Source organism: Sarcophilus harrisii, chromosome 6, assembly GCF_902635505.1.
Source record: "Sarcophilus harrisii chromosome 6, mSarHar1.11, whole genome shotgun sequence".
NCBI classification, from domain to species: domain Eukaryota; kingdom Metazoa; phylum Chordata; class Mammalia; order Dasyuromorphia; family Dasyuridae; genus Sarcophilus; species Sarcophilus harrisii.
The window spans coordinates 159630070-159648672 of NC_045431.1; the positions used below are offsets into that span (position 1 = coordinate 159630070).

Here is an 18603-nt window from a genome sequence, read left to right on the forward strand (position 1 = left end):
GATTTTCAGTCTACCTCCCTTAATCTCTGTTGGTAGATTTTTTCATGCTCTGGAACTATACTTTCCCTCAAAGAGGGTAAGCTTTCTTTTCTCATTCTTTCCCTTCTTTTCTTTCTTCTTTCTCTTTTTCCTTCCTTCCTTCCTTCCTTCCTTCCTTCCTTCCTTCCTTCCTTCCTTCCTTCCTTCCTTCCTTCTTTCTTTCCTTCCTTCCTTCCTTCCTTCCTTCCTTCCTTCCTTCCTTCCTTCCTTCCTTCCTTCCTTCCTTCCCTCCCTTCCTCCTTCCCTCCCTCCCTTCCTCTCTCCCTCCCTTCCTTTCCTCCCTTTCTCCTTCTCTTTTGTCCTTCCTTCCTTCCTTCCTTCCTTCCTTCCTTCCTTCCTTCCTCCTTCCTTCCTTCCTTCCAAGGGCAGAGAGGTGGCAACAGATGTAGAGTCAGAAAGACTTGAGTTCAAATCTAACCTTAGAAGCTTACTATGTGACCTTGGACAAGTCACTTCAACTGTTTGCCTCAGTTTCCTCATCTGTGAAATGGAAATAATAAAACCTTCCTCACTGGGTTGTGAGGATCAAATGAAATAATAATTATAAAGAGTTTGTCATACTGTTACTCTAGCATCCAGTTTCTTAAACTGTGGTTTGCAATATATGGTATATTGTAACAAATGTGGAGGTTATGAAATTATAATTTATTATCAATAAATGATAGATTTGTATGCCTATTTTATATACCTATGTACCTGAGATCACATAAAAATTTCTTGGGTGAAAAGGGGTAACAAATGAAAAAATTTTTAAGAAGCTCTGCTATAGTAAGCCCTGTATAAATATAATATTATTGTTAGTTGTTTATCTACTATTAGTTTTTTCCCAATTGTTTGACCAGAGCCTTAAAAGTACCAAGCAGGCAAGCAATAACCTATGAAAGCTTTGTAAAATATTGTTTGAATTTTATTACTTTTTATTTGGGAGTGATATTAATCTCCAGGCCCAGTAGTTATGATATTTCTCTCCTTCATCCCTTGTCCCCAACCTACCAACAGCTTTGGCAAATGCACACACATAAGCTAGCCTAGACCACTCTCAGACTGGATCTCAAGTTCGTGCTTTATGCTTCTTTCCCTGAGCACGGGTGGTTGAATAGCAATCCAGAGAAGGGGCTTCTAAGCTTGGTAGTTGAGAGCTCTTGGGTCTAAAGGTGCTTATCACTCAGTAGGAAGTGTTCGATGCAAGGACTTCTGAGAGATGACCTCAGACCAGAGAATGAGCTCCCTGGCTGGACTGGCCACAAACTCACTTGAGAGAACTCCTCTGGCAATGTGGATCTGAAATGCTTGTTGCATTAGGTATCAGCCACTTTGAAGAGTCTGTTAAGAGAGAAGGCTTACAGTATCATATTTAAGTGCCTGTCAGTGCACAAATTTAAGCCTTTTATGTTTTAAGTATTTCTTTTGTGATAGAGTATTGGCTGCCCAATTCCTAATCTACTTTGTCCATTGATTAAATTTCAAAGGGATGCTATTAGTGCATTTGGGGGGCATCCTAGCCAGGAGCCAAAATTCACAAGGTTTGTTTTTAGAGATTTTCTAGCTTTGAGGATGGCGACACCAGAGGCTGAAATCCCTGGCTCATACAGCTTGAGTGCAGGATCTTAAAAGAAGGAATCAGTTATTTCTTGTGCTCTCTGGTTCATTATGCCCCCACCTCAGACCATAAATTTTAGGAATGTCTTTAATCTCTGTGGGCCCCAAGGAGCACAATGCAAAGAGAGGAAGAGAGAGAGTGTGAAGGGGGGAATCTATCCCCTTTAAGTTTCCTGAGTAAGTGCCACCTCATGATGCAGTTTCCCATCTTGTTTGAGGCAGCTTCCCACAGTCAGGAGCCTCTGACTGCAATTGATCTCAGCAGGGAGTCAGAGCTTGTGCGTTATCAGGAGCCAAGGCCTTTCCCCTGCAGGCTTGTTCTGTGGGGTAGCTCCCACAAGTACCAGGCAGGAGATCAAGGGACTCTTCTGATCACTCTCATGGAATTATCATTAATTATAAGATAATGCATGATGTGATTATGATCAGAGTTTTCTCAAGAGAACAAGGAAAAATGTTATTATCACAAGGTATTATATATAATAAAACAATCAATTTTCTACCACTATCTAAAGATAAAGAGATTTCACACAAGCTACTTTCCCCATATAACCAATGATATTCCTCTTAGATTTCAACATATGTTCATTTTTACCATTTTTGGATGGACTTTTAAATTGATTTTTATTTTTCCAAATATATGCAAAGATAGCTTTCAATATTCACCTTTGCAAAATTTTGTATTCCAAATTTTTCTTCCTCCTTCTCCCTAATCCTTCTCACAGACAGCAAATAATCCAATATTTAGCCTATATAATCTGTATTGCAATTCTTCTAAACATATTTTCACATGTATCCTGCTGCACAAGAAAAATCAGATCAAAAAAATGAGAGAAAAAAAACAAGCAAGCAAGCAAACAACAAAAACAAAAACAAAAAAAGTGAATCTATATTCAATGTCTATAGTTCTCTTTCCATCACAAGTCTATTGGAATTATCTTGAATCACCTCATTGTTGAAAAGAGCCACGTTGATAGATTTCTTTCATGTCTGCTTTTCATACTTCATACTCTCTTGATCTTTTCTCTCTGCTATCACTTTAACTTTCTCCAGCACTGAAATGGCCCTCCCCTGCGTTTAATGATGTATTGTTAGAGTAGAGATTCATAACTTCTTTTGGGACACTAGAAACTCATCCCAAAGTGAAACCTTATCAAAAAAATATTTTTAAATAGTAGAAGAAAATAGTAAATTTCAGGTAGAGATATTAATGAAAACAGAGATGTAATTGTTTCCCATCCAAATTCACAGTTTCCATTGACATTGACCATTTGGGAATTGGTGGATCCTAAATTAAAAACTAAAGATAGAATTATATGGAATGTAAAAAGATTGCTTCTAAGGACCAAAGGTATTCTTATATAAAATAAGATCCATGGATATTGTGATAGATATTTTAGGACTTTTACAAATTTATTTCTGACTCTTTGGAAGTATTCAGTTGGTTAAGGTTGCCAGGAGTTTAACCTCTGAGTTAAGTGGGGTTTGGATAGAAAATTATTTTCTTGAGTAATTTGACATATTTAGTTACAATTCTCAGTACCACAAATATAAAATAATAGGCAATACATATTAAGTTTCTGTGATTATCTCAATGAGTAAATTGTAGATTCCTGAGCATCTTACACAACATTTTCCCATTTCTTTCAGGGCTGTTGATATATGGGCCATTGGTTGTTTGTTGATTGAAATGTTCACAGGGCAGCCCATTTTTCCTGGGGATTCTGATATTGATCAACTGTATCATATTGTGAAATGTTTGGGTAAGACTTGCTACTTGCATTTTAAATTTTGCCAGAGATAGAGTGTGAAATTCTAGTTAGTCAATAATTGATATTTTTTCCAGGTTGATTTTGCTCCACTTGATATAAAATAGCCTAGTTAAATCCCTTTTAGATTTAACTAACATTTCCCTGTCTCCTCTTTGTGTGGAAAAGAATAACTATACAAAATGATGGGTTCTTTTGTAATCTGGGACAATTCCCAAAGATTGACATTAAGATTCTTAATACATTTTTTGAATCTAGATTTTGGAAAAGAGTAATTTTGATGAGTAACCTAGTTTGCTTTGGCAATCAATGTTAGATATCTCATGTCTAAGATAGAAATGCAATAGTGTAAGAATATTTTAATGTTTCATGTTTTTCATATTGATATTCTTGGTGATGTGGAAATATGACCTTAGATACTGTTATACAAAGTCAGTGGGGAAAACTTTTTTTTTGACTTGTGATGTCACTGGTGTAAAGAAATCCTGATGAGGAAAGTCCTTTCCCAATGCTTTGGCAGCAGTTCTACAATACAGAGTACTAGAGAGTTGCCTTGGATACCAAAAGCTTGTGAGTTACCCAGAGGCAAAGCCTGAACTTGGGTCCTGAATCTGATGATAATTTCTCTCAGAAGCCATGTGCTTCTAAAATTCTTAATAATGGATAAGTAGGACGTATTTTTGGACAGCTAGGTAGGTGGCTTAGTGGGTACAATACAGGCCCTGGAGGTAGAAGGACTAAGCCTCCAGAGTTCAAATCTGGCCTCAGATACTCACTAACTGTGTGACTCTGGGCAAATCACTTAATCCTATTTGCTTCCGTTTCCTCATCTGTAGAATGAGATAGAGAAGGAAAGGGCAAACCAGTAACTTTGCCATAAAACCCCAAATAGAGTCATGAAGAGCCAGACACAATTGAAAAACAACTAAAAAAGACTTACTTTTAACACCTGGTTACCTGATACCTAAAATATGCATAACATTTGTTGATTCTGTATGATTTTAGAGCCCAAACTTTGCAAAACTACATTTTTCAGTCATTTGTGCACTCTCTGTTCCCTCCCCATTTCTACACTGACTTAGTGGATAGAGTGTTGGGCTAGGGTTCACATGTGGCCTTAGGTATTACTTGTTTAACTCTGGCCAGGTTAACCTCTCTGTGCCATATTTATCTATTTGTAAAATAAAAATAATTAATCATAATGATAGCACTTATTTCTTAGGGTTGTTGTGAGCTTCAAGCTAGGTAATTTTGTAAAGTGCTTTGTAAACCTTAAGCCTCTTTATAATGTTAAATAGTATTACTCTGTGTAGTAATTGGGTATTGTTTTTGCTTTCAGGGAATTTAATTCCAAGACATCAGGAACTGTTCTATAAGAACCAGCTCCTTGCCAAAGTGAAATTGCCTGAAGCTGAAGTAGCCCAGTCTCTTGAAAGCCGCTTCCCAAAGCTCCCCACAGTGGTGATTGATATAGCAAAGGTAAGGGGCCAACCTGCTTTGTTAAATCTTACTAAATGGTTGGAATGGAGCTAGAAGGATCTTTTTTTCCTTCTCTGGGCCTAGATTTTCAAAACAATTATCTCCTCATGGGGAAGTGTTCTTAGAAGCTGAGCCCTTATCCAGACTTTGGTTATTTGGGAAATCTCCAAGTGACACATAACTGTGAGATGTTAGTATCAGTGGTTCCTTGGTCCTCTCCCTGCCATTCCAGGTGCACAGAGGCCCACCAGAAGCTTAATTTCACTTAGAAGGGTGTTGGAAGCACAACAGAAAATGCCATTTTATCCTTATGGTGCTTCTGCCCCTAGAATACTGTGTATGGTTCTGATCCCACTATACCTTGAGAAAGAAAGAGCATGGGAGTGTGATGTTTAAAAAGTTCAAGAGCCATAATTTCTGGGTAATTTTATAATTTTATTAAGAAGGCTAGCATGTTTATCAATAAAAATCAGTGGCCCTCTGAAATATCAAAGACCAATGCAGTGGACTCAGTTTATGTGTTCTTAGAAGAGTAGGGAGTCCTCAGAGTGGCAATCAACTCTGATTGGTTAACAATTAATGAGAAAATTTACATTATAATTAAAAGGTAGACTATATTACCATGAAGGTCTTGGTGTATGTGGCTTGGGTCACCTATATCTTGCTCATCGAGACATTAATTCCCATATTACCTGTCTGATAAAAGACATTTTCCTAGATCTCTCTGAGTAAACACAATAAGCAGGAATTCACAGTCTTTCCCAAAATTTCCCACACTGGTTGATTTCTGGATGAGGAAGCAGAAAAGGGAAAAAACAAAAAACAAAAAACCCTGGTTTTGATCCAGTAATAAGTTATTAATGCAAAGGAAAATATTAATATTTCTTGGAATGTAGAGAAGAGCAATTCTGATAAGTGATGGATGGGAAAAGGGCTTTTACCTTAGAAAGAGCAAGGGGATTGATTGAAAATCATAAAACTGTGGATAGCATTTGGTGAGGTGATTAATGCACTTGTTTACCAAATCTGGAAATATCAGGAGAAATGGGGCACCTTTGGAATCTGACCAAAATGAGATGAATGAAAGGTAGTTCTCTTTTACTCAATGGATTATTATTCTGTTATAGAACTCAGTCTCAAAAATGAAATGTGCACAAAACATGGATATAAGAGAAAACCTCTCAGGTTCAAGCTCATTTCCAGGGAGACAGTTTTGCACTTTCCTTGTTAAGAATTTGCTAAGAAGAAAATCTAAGGCCCACTGAGCCATGAGCATGATTTGTTTGTCAATTCCTGGCTTCCTGAGTGAGAAATCTGTGTGAAAAGACCCTAGATGTAACCACATGATAGTGCCCATCATACAGATATAATGTGAAGGGAAAATCATCACACAGGATTGAATCTATTTCTGGAAAGTACTTTAAAAATAGCATGTGCAAATCTGGGTGGTCTGTGTAATTTTGTATTAGGAAAAGAAATGGATTCTCATGACAGATATATCATTTATTCCTTCTTATTTTACTTTAAAGAGTTCTGCATTCTGTGAATCATTCATGGTTGACAGAAAAATGCTAGGGATAATGTCGAATAGAATGCCTTCCCATTCAGGCATGCTGCTTATGTATCATTGAGAGATAGCTTTGTACAATTTATAAAGTGCAGGTAGGAAACATGGGTATTATAATCCTCCTTTTACAGAAGAGGATACTGAGACTAACTATTGAAATACTTAAACCAATAAACATTTATTAAGCACTCGTTACTCTGTGGAGAACCTATGTTTCCTGCTAATTAAGTAGCATAGAGGAGCCTCAGGCACCAGCATTTGATTTGATTTCAAGGCTAGAACTCTTTCCAGTTCAGCACACAATGTTTTGTCTTGGGGTGTGTGGGATGTGTGTGTGTGTGTATGTGCCATAACTGTTGTATACACTATGCATTTACTATCAAGGATAGTAAATATGTCAGATGCTTAAAAGCGATCAAACATTTGTGTGTTATGCACCTGCCCTGTCCTGAGAATACATAATAATAATACATTATTAACTAATTATTAATTGTTAATATTAGATGTTAATTATTAATCAGAATGAATTAAAACTTACTTGTGAGCCATGGGTTTCTATTTTTTTCAGACTTCTTTTCACTATAATAATGCCTCTGGAAATTTTGGGAAATAAAACCTGTTATCTAGTAAGTGTTTAGTTAATTGACTTGAGAAGGGAAAAAGGGAAGGTTGGGCTATATACCTTAATCTATTCCTCTTCCTTCAGCTTTGATCTCTGTTATTTCTCAGGAAATATTGTCTTTTGGCATAGCTTTTATAGGTTTTAGCCTTCTAATAATTGTTTCATCTTTACAATTACTCTTATTTAAAATTGGATATGTTAGAATATTCAGAGCCCTCATGCATTTCCTTTACTGATAAACACAAATATGGCAGAAAAGGGATGTCCCATATTTAATTAATTAATTAATGTAATGAGGGAACAGATTTATGACATGATATTTGTCTCGAGACAAGTATCTTTGGCCAAGGAGTATAGGAAACTCCTCTTAACATAAACTTTTTTCTTTGTTTTGAATAAAAACTATTTTTGGTGTTTCAGAAATGTTTACAGATTGATCCTGACAAAAGGCCCTTCTGTGATGAGCTCCTGCACCATGACTTCTTTAACCAGGATGGGTTTGCTGAGAGGTGAGACACTGTGTGCTTTTTTCATTATTAAAACATGCTGTGGTACAAACAAAGCCATAGTTTTGGTTATCAGGTAAATTGTTTGAAATTCTTTCTTATGGTTGTAGAGCTTGAGGATTTACTCTGTTTTCAGAGCAGTGGATCCCAAAGTACCTAATGAATATTACGACCTGTTTCTGTAGTCATGGGGAGTTAAGTCAGGGATGGGGAACAAGAGAAATTGATTCTAAAATTAGGAGAAGGGGAGGGAGCTTCAAGGATGTACTGGACACTCACCTGGAGTCTGAAGTCTAGGGATTCTATGGATAAGCAGCCCAGATGAGATAAGGGTACCTTTGTGACACATGTATATCAGGGAGTGAGGGAGACATCCGTGTCCAAAAGAGAAGGACACTGTTTTTAAAGGCAACATTTATAAAAACCCATGGAAGAGACAGTCAAGGATCTTGAGTATCTGAGAGAACTACTCCTGCTAACTTGGCAAATGTGTAGATAACATGAGATTTCTGTTTTCTTCAGCATAAAATAGATCAGAACCTTCTTGTTTTTATTATAGGAATATATTTTTGTGCATGAAGTTAATCTGTGATAAGCATTTAGCAATACAAGAAATGGAAAAGTAGGTTAGGTAGGTTTAGGTCTAGATGAAGATTGCTGTGAGAATGAGTGATGACTGATGGCCAGTCAGAATGCTTCACTGGTTCCCTCATGGTATGGGGAAGAAAGTGAAACTGATGAAATCACAGATCCTTTTGAGTTCACTTTCTTAGACACATGTCTATTTTCTCCCCCGGTAGGATATAAACTCTTGAGGGAAGTGATTATTTTATTCATGTTATTTGTATCTGTGGTATGTTGAACGGTGGTTGTAGATGCATAAGTGCATGTTGTTTGATTGGTTTTTGTTTGTTTCTTTGTTTATTGTTTTTTTTTTTTTTTTTTTTTTTTTTTTTTACAAAAAGACACTGGAAACAAGCATCTGAGACAGATATAGAAAAGACTTCTTAGTGTCACTTAAAATCTTATTTCATAGACACCACATATAAGTGTTGCATAAACATAAATTATTGCAGGTGGCATAAGCACAAATTATTGAATCTATAGACAAATAATTGTGACAGTATCTTGTCTTTTTTTCTTTCCCCTTGAAATACTTTCACTGTGTTCCTGCTTTCTTTCTTTTATGGTTCTTCTACCATTGACAGGCTACTGTGATTATTAGATGCCTGTGTTGAAGCAGAATTTCTTAGTTACTGGATAATAAGGAAAAGTTAAACATTCCAACCAAGATATTCAAATAAGTATGTTGGAAAGAAGTTTGGATTCAGAGTCAGGTAATATGAGTTCTGACTTTGGACACATTACTTTCTTTCTGTAGAACAATGATATGTTTTCTTCTGGAAAATGAAATTGTTATAATGGATGACTTCTCTATAAATCTAGGGATTTAGACTAGTGTTTTTCCTGAATGCTAGTTCTGCCTCTCCAATTGACATCAGATATTTCTACTTGGGATTGGGATGTTTTTAGATCCTAAAATCACATTGTGATTTTAGGATCTAAAAACACCCCGATCTCTGTAAAATGTAATATTAAAATTTTACAAATACTTAAAAAAATAAAGAGAATTAGCTCCAAAGTCCACCTTGTCAGGACTTTACAAAAGCATTTCTATAGTTCTACAGAAATCCTGAATGTTGGCAAGACAGAGTATATGAAAGATGCAGCACAAAGCATATTTCAGTCTGTGGGAAAAAAAAACCTTATGCAGAGAACAGTGTAGGGTGACCTCGAACTCTGTGACAAGTCCAAGAATAGCCTTAGAGTATAGCCTCATAGTACTCTGGCAGCTGGAAAAAAATACATTAGAATCCTGCCACAACAAAAAGAAATACCTTAAGAAGTATTTAGGCTTAAATATCCCAAGGTATTCAGGTAGCAGAAGCCTAAATTACAGCAGGAATTAAGGCCAAATAATTCCTGTGGAAAGTGGAGGCTATCCTTAGTTACCCTGATCAGGATGATGTAGGACCTATCCACAAAAGTCCTGCTGAAAGCCCCAATCCAGATACTGAGGCTAGTGATATGAAAAAACAAAGGAAAACAACAGTTATGGTGAAGAAATACTATAAATTGAGAAATGCCCAAGAGTGAACCCCAAAGAAGAGATTAAATGCCACAAGTCCAAGTAAACCCTTAGCCTCTAAGGGGAAAAATCTTAACCACGAATTATAATAGTACATCAAAAATACAATATGAGATATAAAATAGAATAGCTGGTAGGAGGGAAAAATAATAGCAAGAAGAATAAAATACTTTAGGAAAGATGTGGTAAACCTTACCCATAAACTGAATGCTTCAAATATTACAGTAGACTAATGAGAAAACCACTCAAAGAGATTAGAAACAATAAAAAATTCAGAAAACCAAAATAAAATGTAAGGAATATAATTGTAAACAACTGATCTGGAAAGCAAGTCATTTAAGGATCTGAAATATAAATCTGTCTGAAAATCATGACCAAAAAAAAAACCTTATAAATGATTTTACAAGAAATCATAAATGAAACCTTATTAGATGTTTTAGAATAGAAGGCAAATTGAAAATAGAAAGAATCCATTGGCTATATCTTGAAAGAAACACCAAATGAAAACTTGTACAAAAAATTACAAAATCCAGAGATTCTATATTAAAGAAAATAAATACTTCAAGGAGCCCAAATGAAAGTATTCAAGTTTTAATAAGCCATAGTCAGGATCACACAAAATTTGGCAGTTATCACTTAAAGAAGAGGAAAAGAGCTTATAATACCAAAAATCTATGGCTATATGGCTAAAACTGAGTACACAAGGATAAAAATGGACCTGTAAAGAAACAGTATTTATAAGTATTCCTGATAAAAAAGTCAGAAGTGGAAATTTTGAAGTAAAAATGCAGGAGCTAAGATAAACTTAGAAAGGTATACACATTTGAACAATTAGAAGAGACTTTGTGGAGATGAATCATTTACATGCTAATGGGGAATAATAAACAATGTCTTCTCACAATCCTAATATCTTTCAAAGGACATAGAAAAATTAAACCAGACTTATAGAGGACTTGAGGTGGTTTTATTATATTATGTTGGTTTTAGAAGACATAAATGAAGAGATAAGGAATTATACTGGAGAAGAAAAGAAGACAAAGGAGAAGGAAATAAATACTACATAATACAAATGAATCAGATGAAGAATATTCAAACATGAAAGAAGGGTAGAGGAAATAAACATCCCATGAACTTTACTTTCATTGAAACTAATCAAAGGAATGTTGAACAAACTTAGAACACCATTCCTTCCTTCCTTATAAAGATCATGGTATAAAAACACATTGAACTCAAAAGAGAAATAGAAAAGGACAGAAAGATGGGAAAGGGAGAAAGTGGGATTTAAGAGAGAAGGCATTATAAAGGAGTAGTCATTAACAAAACAATTCCTATCATCAGAAAGATGAACATGAATGGAGATTAAAAAGAGGGGAACAAAGAGTAAAAACCTAGGATCAAAAGTAAAAGAAAAGGGGCAATGGAGTAGAAATATTATGCTACTGGCCAGAAAATGACATAGGTAAACTCCCTCTCTTTTATTATCATCTTATATGTAAAAGGAAAAGATAGCATATATAATATATACACTGTGCATGGCACTTTTACAAAAATGGACAATTTATTAGGATCATAAAAACCTCATAAACAGATGCAGAAAAGAAGAAATTCTAAACATATCCTTTACTGATCACAATACTATAAAATTGTATTCAATAAAGGTCCTTTAAAAAAAGAATTAAAAATCAATTGGAGGTTAACAATCCTAAAGAATTGAGGAATTAAAAATAACAAAGGAAAACATTATCAGAGAAAATGACAATAATTAGACAATATACTAGACCTTATATAAGATTGCTTAAGTAGTCTTTAGGGAACAATTTATATATCTAAATACTTTCATTAGGAAAAGAGAGAAAAAAGAAACTGATTAATTTGGTACATAATTAAACAATAGAATAATCACAGATGAATCTCCCCCAATTAAACAATAAAATAGAAATTCTTTTTTAAAATTATAACTTTTTATTGACAGTACATATGCATGGGTAATTTTTTTTTTACAACATTATCCCTTGCACTCACTTCTGTTCCGATTTTTCCCTTCCCTCTCTTCTCCCCTTCCCCTAGATGGCAAGCAGTCTTATACATGTTAAATATGTCACGGTATATCCTAGATACAATATATGTGTGCAGAACTGAACAGTTCTCTTATTGCACAAAAAGAATTGGATTCAGAAGGCAAAAATAACCTGGGAAGAAAAACAAAAATGCAAACAGTTTACACTCATTTCCCAGTGTTCCTTCTCTAGGTGTGGCTGATTCTGTCCATCATTGATCAATTGGAACTGAATTAGATCGTCTCTTTGTCAAAGAAATCCACTTCCATCAGAATACATCCTCATACATATTGTTGTTGTTGAAGTGTATAATGATCTCCTGGTTCTGCTCATTTCACACAGCATCAGTTCATGCAAGTCTCTCCAAGCCTCTCTGTATTCATCCTGCTGGTCATTTCTTACAGAACAATAATATTCCATAACATTCATATAATACAATTTACCTAACCATTCTCCAATTGATGGGCGTCCATTCATTTCCCAGTTTTTAGCCACTACAAAAAAGGCTGCCACAAACATTTTGGCATTATATGGGTCCCTTTCCCTTCTTTAGTATCTCTTTGGGGTATGAGATCAGTAGTAGCACTGCTGGATCAAAGGGTATGCACAGTTTGATAACTTTTGGGGCATAATTCCAGATTGCTCTCCAGAATGGTTGGATTCATTCACAACTCCACCAACAACAATGCATCAGTGTCCCAGTTTTCCCATGTCCCCTCCAACATTCATCATTATTTTTTCCTGTCCTCTTAGCCAATCTGACAGGTGTGTAGTGGTATCTCAGAGTTGTCTTAATTTACATTTCTCTGATCAATAGTGATTTGGAACACTCTTTCATATGAGTGGAAATAGTTTCAGTTTCATCATCTGAAAATTTTCTGTTTATATCTTTTGACCATTTATCAATTGGAGAATGGCTTAAAATAGAAATTCTTAAAAATCAAAGGCAGAGTAATGAAATTGAGAGCAAAAAAAAAAGCAAAACCCTCTCCTCAATTGAAAAATAAAAGTGAGTTAAAAATAGAATAAGCAATTAGTCTAAAAATAGATGGAAACCAAATTATTCATATAAAAATGAAAAAGTTAAACTCACAACAAATGAAAAAGAAACAAAGGAAATTTCAAAATAATTTTGTTCAGATAAGAAAAATATTAACTTAGAATATTCTAAAAATAACACATGTAGATTATCAAATGGAGAAATAATTATTTAACTCATTATCAAGGAAAAAATCATATAAACCATAAATGAATTTCCAAAGTTAAAAAAAACAACTATTTTAGGACTTGATGGATTTGCAAGTAAAATATATCAAATATTCACAAAACAATTAATTTCAATATTATATAAGATGTTTGCAATCTTTTTCTTTCAGTTCTGTTTCTGTATTTAAACCAGAAGGAAACAAAGGAAATCAAGAAAACTATAGGTTTATAACCATATGAATATTGATTGCAAACTTTAAATAAATTATCAGCAAATAGGCCGCAATATAATATTAGATTACACACTGTGGCCACAGTGAATTTATATTAGTAATCACAAAGCTTTTACAACATAAGAAATTTTATAAACATAATAAAACACATTGATAACAAATAATAAAAACCATAATCTTGTATCAATAGATGCTAAAAAAAAATCTCTTAGAAAAAATCCAATACTGCTACTCTTAAAGACAATAGTAAACATTAGAATAAATGGAATTTTCCTCAGTATAGTAAACATTATATGTACTATTATTAAATTAGAGGTCTTTTTAATATGGTCAGGATAAAACAAAGATACCCATATTAACACTACTGTTTTCCATAGTGCTAGAAGTGCTAGCAGCAAGTCAAGGAAGAGAAATGAAGGAGATAAGCTTAGGTAAGAGAAAATAAAATTATTGATTTTTTTTGTAGATGACATGATTTACTTAGAGATTTCTTTAAAAATCAATTAAAATTGCTTAATACATTAATCAAAGTTGCAGAATATAAGATAAATCCACATAAATCATCAGCAGTTTATATGCCATCAATGAAAACCTGCAGGAAGAAATAGAGAAATTTCATTCAAAATAGCTATGGATTGTGAGTCTCTGTCAAGACATACCTAGGGACTATATTAATTCACCTACAGAATGTAACTGTTGTTTTTATTTTGTTTTGTTTTTAGAAATACAAGATTTCAGATTAGGCAAAAAGCAAAAGTCTTTGAAATGATTTGGTTCAGAAATGGCAGAGATTTTGCATAAAGGTCTCATATCCAAAATATATAAAAATCTGATTCAAACTTATAAAACTCAGAACTATTCCCGTATAGATAAACTAGTATAAATTTAGCAAATTTGAACAGATAGTTTTCAAAGGAAAAATCTAAACTATTAACAACCAAATTTTAAAAAATGTTCCAAATAAGTAATGGAAAAAAGGCAAATTAAAGTTACTCCGAGGTTCCATCAGATTAACAAAGATGATAAAAATAAAATGACTGTTGTTGGAGGGGCTACAGGAAAATAGGTATATTTATGCAATATCTAGAAAACAATTTATGCCCCTAAAGTCACTACATTGTACATACCTTAAGAACATACCTCAAGTAGAACAAAAAGAAGAGGAAAACGACTCATGTGTACTGAAATATTTATATTAACTCTTTTTATAGCAGCAAAAAGCAAAAAAACAAAAAAAACCCTGGAAACTAAGGGGAAAATTAGGAAATCGCTAAGTAAATACTATAATGTGACTATAATGGAATATTATCCACTCGATAAGAAATGATGAAATGGATAGTTTCAGAAAAAATTGGGGAGATCCCTATGAATTGATGTGGAGTGAAGTGAGAACTTAATTTAAAATTTTGAAAGACTTTAGAACTCCTTGCAATGCAATGAGTAACCATGATTTCAAAATATTGAATGTAAAGCATGCTACACATCTCATGTCAAAGAGATAATGGACTTATAGGAACAGTTGAACATGGGAAAAGTGGGAATTTGTTTTGCTTAAATGTATCTATTTGTTACAGAATTTATCTTTTTCTTTTTTTCTTATTGTTTTTATTGGTGGTAGTGGGAGATGAGAAGATAAAATAAAAGACTTGCAAAAATTTTTAAAAAAAGTATCTACAAAATAAGAATTCTGAAAAAGAATAATTGGAAAATGGAAACTATAAAAGTGGTAAATAAAATGATAGGCTGGTTATTTGAAAAAACTAACAAGTACTTCTAGTTAGGTTGGTGATGTGAAAAATTATAGAGGAACCTAGCTCTTCCTTACATATTCCCAAGAAAGATCTTAAAATAACCACAGCTTGAATAATAATCAAGAAATTGAAAGAGATTTGGAATCTAAAGGAACAATGAGTTCTATTCAGGACTACATTCCCTTCCTCTTCCCCCCCCCCCCCCCCCCCCCCCCACATAGCCAGAAGCATATGGATGCTAGAAGGGATTCACTAGAGAAGCCAAAAAGGGCCAATAAACAGGTCTATGTTCTGGTAGCATATTACTAGAGATGTTCCAGAAAACCCATAGTTTTCTGATTGTATACTCTAAGAGGGCAGAATCTGCCCATGCTCTGAGTGCAGATCCACCAGGTGAGATGGAACACAGTAGGAGACCCAGAATTCTGGAGTAGAACCAAATAAGGTCTGACCACCTTTTCCATTTGTACAGGAAAGATTGGAGAATGACTCTGGTACAAAGTCCTATATGACAAATAGAATCCAAAGACATAAGTAAACAAATTAAATCATTGAATACAGTGAACATATTGAAATAATGTGGGTAAAGAGAAACCCAGAGAAAGAAATTCCAAAGCAAGTGTAAGCAAAACCTCAGGGGAACAAAACAGTTTGGGCATAGGAAATCCAAAAACGGCTAGAAGAAATTAAATAAGGGACTAAAAATGAAGCTTTAAAGAGAAATAAAAGCTCTCGAGAAAAGATTTGGAAGGAGAATGGTTTTTGATGGAAGGTAGAATACCTTACCAAAGGAGTAGAATCCCTGAAAATAATAGGATGGATGGAGAAAATAAAATTTAATGACTTGAAATATCAAAATGAACTAAAATATTGAAAAAAATAAAAACAAAAGGTAAAGTATCTATCAAAAACAATCGACTAAAACAGTTATAAGGAGAGAAAGTTTAGGAATCATTGGTCTCTCTGAAAATCATGTTCTAATAAAATACTTGGATGTCACAGTTTAAGAAATCATAAAAGAAAACTGCCCAGATCTATCAGAACCAGAGGGTACAATGAAAATAGGAAAAATCCACAATGACCTGACAAGAACTCCAAATTGAAGGTATCCAAGAATATTGTAATTAAAATCTTGAGGTTGTAGGTCAAAGATAAAAGTTGCTCAGTAGTGAGAAAGAATTTGAGTACTATAATTAGGATCACACAATGTTATGCTTAAACTACTTAAAGGAAAGAAAATTTTGCAATGTCCACTAATGTCACCATTTATAAGATGCTGCAGGATATTTACACTTGCCATGTGTTTGTATGCTATCTTTTAGGTAGTCACCATTTTTATTCCTCAGAGATTGTTATATTCTACTCCAGGAATGAATTTATTTTGATCAAAGTTTGTTGATTAAATATATTTATATATGTAATATTTATCTATGTATATACTATGCATATGAATATATATGTACACATGTGTATATATATATATTTTTTTTCTCTTTGAGGGCAGGAACATATGGTAAATAGTTGATGAATGTTAGCTGATTGAAAACATGATTCACTGCACTAGAACTATATTTTTCTGTGTCTTGCCACAAAGTTATATTATTGTTTTAGAAATGGATGACAAAAATATTTATCATAAATGACTGGAAAAAAGACTATCAAAGTTTCATTTGTTTTATATTCTCTTCTGCCATTATTCTGGGGGTAAAAACCAAAATATTCAATTAGTTTCTATCTAATTCTAGAAACAGATTATTATAGAACTTATTTAATGAATTCAAATTATTTTTCAATTCTATTATTAATGTTATGTATTATATATCAGCAGCATGTTTTATCAATCACTGAATTATATATAATTCTTGTTCAATTGCTTCTCAATATAATGGTGTTAATGTAGGTCATAATTAGCTATCATTTTAGCTTGATTAAATTAAATTTCTTGAAAGTCTAGTCATTCCTGTATTTATTTATGTGTTTATCATGGAGTCATCTTTTATTAGCAAATATGTTTTATCTTACAGATTTTCTGAGGAGTTAAAATTAAAGATACAGAAAGATGCCAGAGAACTTTCTTCATTAAAATTATCTAAAGTTAGTAAAAAGGAAAAATCTGATTCTTCAAGTAAAGAAAGAAAAACACTTGTTACAAAGGTTAGCATGTATCATACTTTCAATTTGCTTTTAATGTATTTCTACATTTAATTATTAAAAACTAAAGAGAAATTTGTAGTTTTCAAATGGAAAATTTATTATCTCAACTTGAATTTGAATGTTAATACTTTCTTTTCACTTCTTTAATTGTTGTCTATACATTGTTCTCAAATAGGATCATGGCATCAGGGAGGTGATGCCATGACATGCAAATGAATTAGATTTAAGTGAGGGAGGGCTGATGTTTTATGTATCTCTGTCATTTCTTGGTATTCTCCCTACTCTCTCTCACTGCATTTTAGGAAACTTGAGTCCTTAATTTGTTTTGAAATTTATTTGTCGGTAAATACAAGTCTATTTTGTTATTTCTTAACCTCATTTACTTATAGAACAGGAAAGAATAGAAAAACTTCCTGAATTATTTGTTTCCTAATTCTAAACATTCTACGGTATCTATCTTGTCTTTTATTATAATTAGCAAGAACGTTGTATTTAGATTTTTTGACATTAGTATTTAAAAATGTAGAAATTGTTCACAGTGTCTATATACTAATGACCAATCAAGAACTAAAATATTCTTGATTGTATGAGAAAAAACATCATTTATAACTTTAGAAGGAGTAGTTTCACTTGAAAGGTGAATTTTGTTGAAAACTAATATAATTCTAAAAAAACTGTTGGGTCAAAGAACAAATTACAGAATCATAGACAATTTCATCATAGAAAACGACAATAATGAAACAACAAACCAAAATGTATGGGATATTCAGATAAAGCTGTAGGGAATTTATTTGATGCAGCTAAGGAGAAAATTCATCTCTCTAAATGTTGATGAAACCATCAGCAAAAAAAGAGAAAGAACAAGTCAAGGAGTTGGGTCTTTGTAGACCATCAACAAAAGAGAGAAAGAATAAGTCAAGGAATTGGGCTTTTGATAAAAAAACAAAACAAAAAAAAAACAAATTAATTGAACAACAACAAATCAAAAATATCTAAGTAAAAGAGCAGAAATTATTAAAATTAAAGAAGGGTATTTAGAAATGAGAGGAAAGGAAGTAGAGATGTTTTCCCCCAAGAAGTTCAGTTGAGAAAGGGAGGAGAGATACAGGACTACATTTATTTGGCAGACATTGTAGGAACTACAATGGAGTTCTAACAAAGGAGATTGACAACTTTGGCAGCAGGGGAAAAGCCAGTAAGTAGGGAGAGATAAAAGATTAAAGGGTTGTGTGATATTCTGGAGAAGATGGAGAGAATGGTATCAGCAGAGCCAACTTGTAATCAAAGAGTTGGGAATCTTGAGAGAACAGTTTTGCAATAAGTGGTGTGGTGAGTGAGGTAGAGGAGGCTGGTAAATGGCTCAACAGACCGAGCACTAGACTTGGAGTCAGGAAGAGTCAAATCCAGTCCTAGGCCCTTAGTAGCTGTGTGACAATGGGCAAGTCTCTTAACTGTTTGCCTTCATCTACTGG

The 18603-nt window shown here is 33.7% G+C and overlaps 1 protein-coding gene across 4 annotated transcripts in view; it reads left to right on the forward strand.

Moving 5' to 3' along the window:
* CDKL2 (cyclin dependent kinase like 2) overlaps window positions 1-18603 on the forward strand; it is a 52476-nt gene that overhangs the window by 14059 nt on the left and 19814 nt on the right. For all 4 annotated transcript variants that reach the window (XR_004230014.1, XM_031941518.1, XM_031941517.1 and 1 more), the window contains exons 4-7: window positions 3289-3401; window positions 4747-4886; window positions 7496-7584; window positions 17002-17131. Coding sequence is in view for 3 of the 4 variants with exons in the window: in XM_031941518.1 (XP_031797378.1) it covers window positions 3289-3401; window positions 4747-4886; window positions 7496-7584; window positions 17002-17131 (472 nt within the window). In the remaining variant the exon portion in view is untranslated. The remainder of the gene's footprint in view (window positions 1-3288; window positions 3402-4746; window positions 4887-7495; window positions 7585-17001; window positions 17132-18603) is intronic.